We start from the raw sequence: 10129 nt of genomic DNA, 5'->3' as shown, positions 1-10129 counted from the left end.
CCCGACGACGACGACGACGACGCCTAGGATTGCCCTCGTAGTTTTAGGTTTTTTTATGTTTAATTAATGTAATGCGGGCGTATCACCGGCCTTCGTGGCCGGCTTTTAATGTTTAATTATGCATTATGTATTTATTTTTTCACGCCGGCAAAAATGGGTCCGGTCAGCGTTGGGGGCACGGGCCAACCCATTTGCGGAAGCGGGCGTTCATGTCCGTTTGGCCGACTCAAATGGACAAAAAGCAAACAAAATCGTCGTCCGTTTAGGTCGTCCCGTTGGAGTTGCTCTCCTCCCGTTCTGCTATATTATATACTCACGGTCACGTGCAATCTTTACTCGTGTTTGCCATCTCCACTATTTGTTTCCTGCTCAGCTCTGCTTACAAAAAAAAAGTAATACAGGAATAAGCTCTTGTGTTTCTTCTTATGCGCGGCATCATCTTTCCTGCAACTTGCTGCCTTGCTGGATGAAAGCGACCGCCCGCGCTGGCGATCGCGATCGTGATCACCACCGTTTGGTGGAGTAGGTGGCAGTCACTTCCCCTCCCGCTCCCCGTGGATTCTTTGTATCCTTTCATCTCGAGCACATGTCCCACGAGAAAGAGAGAGACAGGAAGAGAGATTCAGCATGGCTCCCTCTGCCACAATGTTGCCGGTGAAATTGGCGGTGGTGCTACTGGCGCTGGCGGCGGCGCGGCCGGCGCGGGCGTGCTACTCGCGGGTGTTCAGCTTCGGGGATTCGCTGGCGGACACGGGCAACTACCGCTACGTCTACGGCAACGGCACCGGGCCCAGGCTGCCCTACGGCGAGACCTTCTTCCACCGCGCCACCGGCCGCTTCTCCAACGGCCGCATCGCCGTCGACTTCATCGGTACGGAGCAAGCATGCGACCAGTCCACCGAACAGCTTGGTAGGAATGGAAGAGCATGCGTGCTAATTCTGGGATTGTGTTGTGTTGTGTGGGTGCGCCACGACGACGCAGCGGACGCGCTAGGGCTGCCGTTCGTGAGGCCGTACTGGAGCGGGCGGAGCTCGGAGGACTTCGCCGGAGGGGCCAACTTCGCCGTGGGCGCCGCCACGGCGCTGAGCCCGGAAGCCTTGTGGGAGCACGGGTTCGCCGCGGCGAGGGCCGACTTGGTCCACCTCGACATGGAGATGAGTTGGTTCCGCGACATGCTCCAACTGCTCTGCCCCAGTGATTTAGCCGGTATGTTTCATCCACTTCAACATTTCTGTGAGCTTATTTTCTCGATCCAGGGGCGATGATGCATTTCGCTAGAAACTTCAAACATGGACACCCCAGTTCAGGGTGACAGATTGTATCTTACGTTAGGTTTGCGCCTCCTCTAAATTTACTACCAAGTTCTTCTAACGCGACTTGAATGTTGCATCTTTTATGCACTGTTTGAGCAATAATTTTATTTTTTTAGTAAGAGCTCTTCGGACGTTACTGTTAGCTAAATTTTATCAAGTAGCTCGATCATTTGGTAACGTTTGATGTCTCAAATTATCCAGTTTATTTTTTCGTTTGGTTTTAGCATGTCTTTCAGGTTTATGCAAACTCGGGGTGGTACACCCGAAAGTAGTGGCTACTTTTCGTTTTACGAATGGTGAGCTGGTGCTACATACTATCAATTACGCCATTTGTTCACAAATATAAAATGTTCTTAATATTTTAATATAAACTATATATGAATTAAAATATGGAAAAACATACTGAAACGTGTCTCTATGTACATCCAATTCATAAAAAGTTAGGACATCTCTTATATTTATAAACAGAGGGAGTACCATTACGCGGGGAAAATTCCTATGTCAAGTTTGGTATCGGCGCATAAACATGCATGCAGCGGTTAGTCATTTTTCTCCCTAAGAAGTACTCCATCCGTTCCTAAATACTAACTCCGTCACGGTTTAAAAGGCACGGTTAAATTTACGTGCATTTTCATAATAGACAAGGTTTAAGGCGTATTGCATTTACTCCTAGCATCTAATTAGTACTCCGTTGTACTATTTTTATATGCATGCGTAGTGTGAATGCTATTTTTTTAACTCATTTCACAACCAATCAATAACCATCTAGGTTCTAAAAAAATTTTATGCTCGCCTTCTAAACCGTAACGGAGGGAGTATAAGTTTTTTTAAAATATTTCACTAGGGGTCTACATACGGAGCAAGATGAATGAATCTACACTTTAAACTATGTATATATACATCCGTATGTAATTCACTAGTGGAACCTGTAAAAAGACTTATATTTAGGAACGGAGGGAGTAATCACCTTGGGAGGTGGGCTCGGCAGTTTAAGCAGGAAATGTATGTATTGAAAATTACCAAAAAGGATTTTTGAATATATGTGAAACTCCCTCTCGGCTAGCAATGTGTAACTCCCTCTCGGCTAGCAATGTGTAACTCCCTCTCCACTAGCAATTTGGTTTCCACCATTGGTCATGCACTAGAAGGATTAAGTGCGGGTTGCTACATCATTGGTGTTGTTGTGTTTTTATGAAATAAATTAGTATTTTTTTAAATATACGTATATTAGATATTTTAGATTTTTTAAAAGTCAAAGCTCTTCAGGTTTGATTAAATATGAAATACGGTGGCCTATGTTTTCTATTTTCTTGATAATGCGGTGTTTTGATGGGTATTTCATGATGAATTTTAATATGAAATGTTTTTTATATTAAAAGTTTTTGATATTTTAGTTCAAACTATATACAAATTAAAATATGAACAAACATACTGAAACTTGTCTCTATGTACATCCAATTCGTAAAAACTAGATATGTGTGAAACTCCCTCTCGGCTAGCAATGTGGAACTCCATCTTCACTAGCAATATGGAACTAAGGGTCTGTTTGGGACTACTCCGCTTTTTGAAATTCAGCTCTACTCCAGAAAACAAAAGCCAAACGGATAGCTCCACGACATGTCGTTCCATAAAAAAAAGTAGAATATGGGGTACAACTTCATGTTTTTGTGAATCTTTTAAGAGGTACTCCAAAAAAAATATAGAAACTGAAGTTGGAAGGAAATTACCCGCAACTACCACCAGTAAGTGGGTACCCCTTTCCACCAAAATTTTCATTCAGGAGCTAGATGAAAGCTAAACATTCCCTTAAAAATAATTACAACTTCTGTATAAAACTACTTTAAAATGAATTTAGTGAAGCGGAACTGATTTTTATGAAGTTCAGCAGTTCCAAACAAATCCTAAATTTGGTTCCACAATAGGCCATGCATGAGGAGACTTCTAATTAGCGCCGTCACCGCGAACTACGGTTTGTAGCGCTTGCACATCCCCTCAAGGTCTGCAGCCCAGCCTGCCCCGCTCCAGATTGCTTGCCCTTTTATTCATTCATTCGCTTTTTTCTTTTGCTCGGTTTTCTTTTTTTGTGTTGTGTTGTTCACTGAAAAAAAAACTACTCCTGTTTTTTCAAAGTAAAACAATTTCATGAGTTTAAAATAGTCTGCGAATCTCGAAAAAGTTCAGTAGTTTTATGAAGTGCGTGAATTTGAAAAAAAAAATCTCCAATTTGAAGAAAGTTTGTGATTTCAAAAAAAATTCATGGATTTGTAAAAAACTTCATAAATCTGAAAAGGTTCACCAATTATAAAAGTGGATTATAATGTTTCCAAAATTTTAAAACAGCTTCAAAAAGTTGAAAACGTTCATGAAATTTGAAGAAGTCTTGAAAATTGAAAAAATGTCATAGAATTTGATAGTAACATGAATTTGAATACAATTCATTGATTCTAAGGAAATAAATTCATTGAGAGGGGCAGGTGGGTGCGCGGCTTTACAGAATAGCTTATAACCGGCACTGAGGGCGCCAAATAAGATTCAACATGAATGAGTGGGCCTTTAAAATTTATTGATTTTTTCGTTATAAATAATGGGCCCAGCCCAATAATTTCAGGATCCATACTGATCTCCAAATTAAGCTAATGTAGTGAGGTTCAAGCTTGATTGCAGAAATTTCAGCAGAAAAGGTAATCAATTTACAGTTGGTTTACTTTACCATAATTAATCACAACAACGTTACTGTTATCCATAGGAGACAACTTTGACATTCGAAGTCAGAGATATAGTACTTCCAAATTTCCTCTATAAGGGGGTCATAAATAAATGGATGTAAATTTGTTGTGAGCCTTTCACTGTTTTAGTACCATATTTGATATATTTTCTAAATTAAATAAGGTGTAATCTTTGCACATTCATAAAGTAACGCGTTTATTCAATAGATTGTGTGGGCATGATGAACAAATCTCTTTTCTTGGTTGGAGAAATTGGGGGAAATGACTACAACATTCCTCTTACCTCTTCGGTGCCTGTTGAGAAGATTCGCGCGTTCGCTCCGAGTGTTATTTCCAAAATTTCATCTACAATCACAGTGAGTCATTTGTTGTTTCTTTCTCCTTAATTATGCTATATATATTACCGTCGTTATTATGTCAAATCCCAATTACAGAAATAGTGCATAACTAAATAATAATGCAATGTAACTAAGTGAATTTGCAGGATCTGATTGGATTGGGAGCCAAAACTCTAGTAGTTCCCGGCAACCTCCCAATCGGGTGCTTGCCGGTGTACCTCACGATGTACCAGACTGATAACATGGGGGATTATGAGTCAGAGACAGGCTGTATCCGTTGGATGAACGAGTTCTCACGCTACCACAACAAACTTCTTGTGGATGAGCTGGAAAAGTTACGGAAACTTTATCCTTGTGCGTCGATCATCTATGCTGATTACTATGGAGCTGCTATGGAGATCTTTGTTTCCCCTTATAAGTTTGGTGAGTCCAGAACTTTATGGCATGAAATCACTTAGCAGCTAGCAAGAAAAACATCCTCTTTATGGTATGCATATATATTTGCAAGATATGCATATGCTAGTCTCGGCTCTTATTTGCTGTAACTGCTCTTTAGGGATCGAGGATCCTCTGATGGCTTGCTGCGGTGTAGAAGGGCCTTATGGTGTGTCCATAACCACAAAGTGTGGACATGGAGAATACAAGGTGTGTAATAACCCACAAAATTATGCATCTTGGGATGGCTTGCATCCCACAGAAACGTCATACAGGGTGATTGCTGATGGTCTGCTAAGAGGACCATACACTCAGCCTCCAATTGCCACGACCACAAATTCATGTTCAAAACTTACCGAGCTTGTCTCGTCTGCAGAATACAAGGTTCTCTACAATTTGTAATTTTGTAACATATATGTGGGCGATTACCGTATGAAAACTTGCCTAATGACAAACATTTTTGGCACGCCTAGTCATTATTCTTTTATAATAATATGACTGCATGCATCGATTGATGCAGAGGACGGACGCTTTGTTCCTCCTTTTCAAAAAATAACATGCACGCCGAACAAACAATATTTAGGGTAGGCGGGTATCAATATCTTCACGTCGGGTTGCTAGTCAACAACCAACGAAGGTAGGCTAGGATCTTTATGTAAGGGTACAACTTTCTATATTACAAAGAGCCCGTAGACACAGTTTGCACAAATAACACCACACGTACGCGCGCACACATACACATACGCACGCAAGATGTGTTGTGCTTTCTAGGACTTTTGGCACAGAAACCAAAGGTAATCAATGGTTGTGATTAGAGGTGCTAAAGCTAATCCACCAGTTTGGTTTTTGGAGAGGGTATTCTCATCACTTTGCGACCTTTCATATATGCTGCGAGTAATTTCATCAGGGCCTCGTAGTGATATGGTAGTCGCACTGACTTACTTGGTAGCGAGACACAAGGGCACAACCTTTACCCAGGTCGATGCCCACCCGGTAGGCAAAATGCCTTGGATCAATCTGATCTAGTCTATGGGTCGCTACATGTGTGTCGAACTTCTCATTCTTCCAGGATGGCCTTGACCTCATCTATATAGGATACGTATGTCAGGTGGCCTTCTCTCCTCCGAGTAAAACTTTGGGTCATCCATGACCATGACTCCTCCAGGGAAACCCTCCTGATGCTCGGATCGGACGGTGGGGCGCACTGGTGTAGTTTTCTTTCTGAAGACGTCGCTTTGAAGCGCACGGTTCGTCGTATGCAGCCTCGTCTTTTTGTGATGGCGTGTTCAAGATTGAGAACCCGACAACTTTCGTAGTGATACAGATGGTGTTGCTGCGCAGAACGCCATTATATCCACCTTGGATGTGTGCGTGAGTTTGGATCGAGATATTGTTGATTGATGCTTTATATATAAAGCGGGACGAAATAATTTAAGTGTGCCATCTCCAGTGATACCAATATTTTCCACCTCTATTCTAGTTCGTTGGGCCAGCCCAAAGTCACACTCCATATACATTTGTGCGGCAGATTGACACGACAAGTTTCAAATAGGTTTTGTCATGATCAACTCCTTGATGATCCTCTCAGAGAAGATTAGCTTGGAAAACTCAATGGAATAACTCGGTGTCAATTTGTTTTGAGGTGAATTACCCACTGAATTGGGTTTTGCTACCAATCCCTGCGTGGGATGGCCCATGTCACTATAACACCCTATGGGTGAGGCTCAAATAGTCTCGGCCACGGCCCACCTCACTCCATTTGTCTTTTATTGCCAACGGCAAATCTTTCACTTCTCTGTGATCATATACACTGAAGAGTCTATGCAATATATATGCACGAGATGGAGTGAATCATGGAAGCTAGAAACATGTGTATCACACTTGATGAAACTTGTGATGGAGGGTGAACAAATGTCTTCAAACTAATTTCTGACATGAAATCAATGTAACTAATGGCATAGTCCGATGCACCAACCTTCAAACATGCATACAATGCCGCATATGCTTCCATTGCTATATGTATGTTGCCCCATCTATTCTCAGCTTATGAAAGATGTTCATGCTGGCATTGATATAAGTACAGTAATTTCAAATTATTACCAAAAAAGGAAAATGTTCGCAAATATGAAAAGATGTTCATGACAATTTAAAAGTGTTCACTAATCTATTCCCACAAATCTAAAAAAATATTCAATTGTTTTTATAAATGTTCATGGATTGTAAATGCAATAAATACGTAAAAACAAAAAGGATAAGAAAACTAAAAATGATGAAGGCAATTTGGTAAAACTGCCTAAAAACAAAGAAATGAAAGAAGAAAAACCACTATACATGGGCCGACCCGTTGCTGCGAGGGAGTGCACGTTTCATACATAAAGATTATTCTTCCACATAACAAGTGTGGTAATAGACGGACATTAGGCACCAGACGGCCGGCCCAAACTTTCGCTTGTCGTGTCCTAGCCGACCGATCAGACTATAAGTTGCCACTAGCGTGCGTCTGTCACCATTGATGCTGCTCGCTAGTGTCATTGTCGATTGTTCCGGCATGGCCCGCCCTCGGTCCCAGCACCCCAGGTTCACCGTGACTCTCACATGAATATTTTTGAAATACAAATTAAACGTATTTTTCAAACAGATATTTTAAATGCATTGTTTAGAAAATTCTGAAGAATTTTTTTAAAATTTCTTGAATATTTTTAAACGTAAACATTTTCTAAGAAGTCAGATATTTTTTCAGTTTCTTTTTTTAAATGCTACCTTTCTAGGAAAAAGTGAAGCAGGACCAAAAGGTTTCTAAAACTGATTAAAAATGAATAGAAATGTTCCAAAAGGTTCCTAAAACCGTCTATATTTTTGAACCACCTGATGAAGACCTAAAGCTTCCCCGAAGAAAAATATTTTCATAAAGACCACCAAGCAATGAAAATATCAACCTCTTTCATCATAGATTACTCATTAATTATTTGATTATGCGGAAACATACTTCCTATTTCAGGTCCACCACACAAGCGGCCGTCATCCGACCAAATATTGTAGTGTGATTAGATGGCCTATATATCCTTAAGTAGGGACTAACATATTAGTTCCTTTTATACACTCGACGTACTAATTTATACCATAACTTAATTTGAATTTCACTTTCAGCATCCGATTCTCATTCTTACACTCAAAAAAGTTATAAGTAGATTTACATTCTCCCCCTTCTCATTGGTTCCTTTTTAGATATAGGGAAATCTTTCACTTCTCTATCCATATCAAGGAAGTTGGCATATACACTGAAGAGTCCGTGCAATATATATGCACGAGATAGTGTGAATCATGGAAGTTAGAAACGTATATGTCCCTGGTGAAACTTATGATGGAGGGTGAGATCATAACTTTAAATGAACTTCTGACATGAAATCGATATAATTAATGACATAGTCCCATGCACGAACTTTCAACCATGCCTACAATTCCGCATATGCTTGCATATATGTATGTTGCCCCGTCCATTCTCAGCCACTCAATTGTGAGAAAGACCAACCAACTAACTAACACGCCTAAACACTCTCCTGTTATTAATCAGGCAAGTAACAATTGCAGAACCAAAAACATCAATGTAGTGGCTTCATTAGCTTCAACGACCGTGGTCATAGACAAAGGAAGCCAAGCCTAATTTTGGGAATGTGATGCATCATGAAAGAAATGAAAGTTTCACTCTCGGCATAGTGGTGTTCCATCTCTCAGATGTTCACCGCAGGCCTGAAGAAAAGAGAAGCGAGCGCATTATTGCTCACTCATTTGCGAATTGGACATGAGTTGAGCTAAACTGGAGGTGCATATAACTGGCTAATCCGCGCGAGAAGCGAGCGGGTTATTCCCCACTCATTTGCGAATTGGGGCGATATGCTTCCTCACTCTTGCTACTCTATCCCTTCCTGGTAGTCAGCATCAAAGAACGTCACCTAAACATTCGGAAATAAAAATCAACGAATGTAGGCTAGGATCTTCATGTAATTGTGCAACTTTCTATATTACAAAGAGCACGTAGATACATTTGCAGAAACAAGGGCATGCACAATAATGCTATCTTAGGAGTGCCACATAGGAAAATACTAAGGTGGACGAAACAAAAATCATAAAAAAGCTTGTCTTTTCTAATATTTAAGAGATGATTTTTGAGTACAATACGTCTCATCATATTTTTAGGATTGGCTAGTTATTGAAGATAAGGCTAAAAAATAATCCATTGTAATTTTTTTTTGTCATATCTAAACAACATGCAAGGCATAAGATAAAATTATCTTATTAATCATTGTATCTGTACTGACACTACACGCGTAGAGGCACACACAAGATGTGCTCATCTGCTTCCTAGGACTTCTTGCACAGAAATTAAAGGCAATCAATGGTTGTGATTAGAGGTGCTAAAGTTAATCCATCAATTTGGTTTGAAGAGAGGGTACTCTCGTTACTTTGCAACATTTCATATATATGTTGTGAATAATTTTTAATCGGTGTCAGCGGGGTGGCGGGCTGTAACATCGCGGACGACAGTGGTGGGCTGGTGGCGGTGGCTGAGACGATGGACCGACCGCGTTCATGAACTCGAGGGAGAGCGCCGGCGTCCAGCCGATCGATAAGAGCGATGGTGGGTGGCCGTGACGGCCGAGACGGCCGCCGTCGGTCTGCCAGAGAGAGTGACGTCGGGCACAGGCGAATTGGAGAATTTTACCGAATCAACGTGCAGTTCCATGTCAACGTGCCCAGTCACCACCGTTAAAGACCATACACCTCAAATCATGTAGAAAACCATCTTAAACAGAGATTTATCCAGTTTTGCAAGGGGCTTAAAAAAAGGCGGACGCACGTCAACCGGCTGATTCCCACGTGGCATCAGTCGATTCGCTAGTCACTCGATCAATCAACCAGCCAGCTTTGTTAGTCATATGATCACTCGACCATGAGCCATCGCTTTCACACACCAGCTAGCTACTTTGTTGATCCTAAAAAAAAGAAGCTAAACCTAGAAAAACCCTATTCGACGGCAGCGATCCTAGCAATAATAATGGGCTAAATCCTAGGAAAACCCTATTCGTCGCTCGCTGCGGCGAATCGTCGAGCTTCGCACGGGGGCAGCGATAGTCCCAACGAGATGGACCGGCCCAGTTCTAGAAGATCGCCCAACGAGATAGTCCCAACGATTTGGGAACCTTCAAGAGGTTCCCAGCCAGTTTTTCTGGTTTCGAGAAACTTCTAGAAGGTTCTCTGACCCAATTTTTTTCTAATCTTCTTTTTTACTCTTGGTTTTTCTTTTCTGTTTCTATATTA

The 10129-nt window shown here is 41.3% G+C and overlaps 1 protein-coding gene across 2 annotated transcripts; it reads left to right on the top strand.

Annotated features, from left to right (window-relative positions):
* The first annotated feature begins 518 nt into the window (after positions 1-518).
* On the top strand, positions 519-5337 carry LOC123442586 (GDSL esterase/lipase At1g28600-like). 2 transcript variants are annotated; one of them, XM_045118672.1, is made up of 5 exons: positions 519-871; positions 983-1207; positions 4248-4396; positions 4525-4792; positions 4935-5337. In XM_045118672.1, the coding sequence occupies exons 1-5, from the start codon at positions 628-630 to the stop codon at positions 5213-5215; spliced, it is 1167 nt and encodes a 388-aa protein (XP_044974607.1). In that variant the 5' UTR covers positions 519-627; the 3' UTR covers positions 5216-5337. The 2 variants fall into 2 exon arrangements, with proteins under 2 accessions (XP_044974607.1, XP_044974606.1); XM_045118671.1 differs by having other exon boundaries at positions 523-871; positions 4525-4801.
* Positions 5338-10129: the final 4792 nt, after the last annotated feature.

Source organism: Hordeum vulgare, chromosome 3H (assembly GCF_904849725.1).
Source record: "Hordeum vulgare subsp. vulgare chromosome 3H, MorexV3_pseudomolecules_assembly, whole genome shotgun sequence".
Classification (NCBI taxonomy): Eukaryota; Viridiplantae; Streptophyta; class Magnoliopsida; order Poales; family Poaceae; genus Hordeum; species Hordeum vulgare.
The sequence above is the reverse complement of the archived record's forward strand: the minus strand, read 5'-3'. Positions and strand labels throughout refer to the sequence as shown.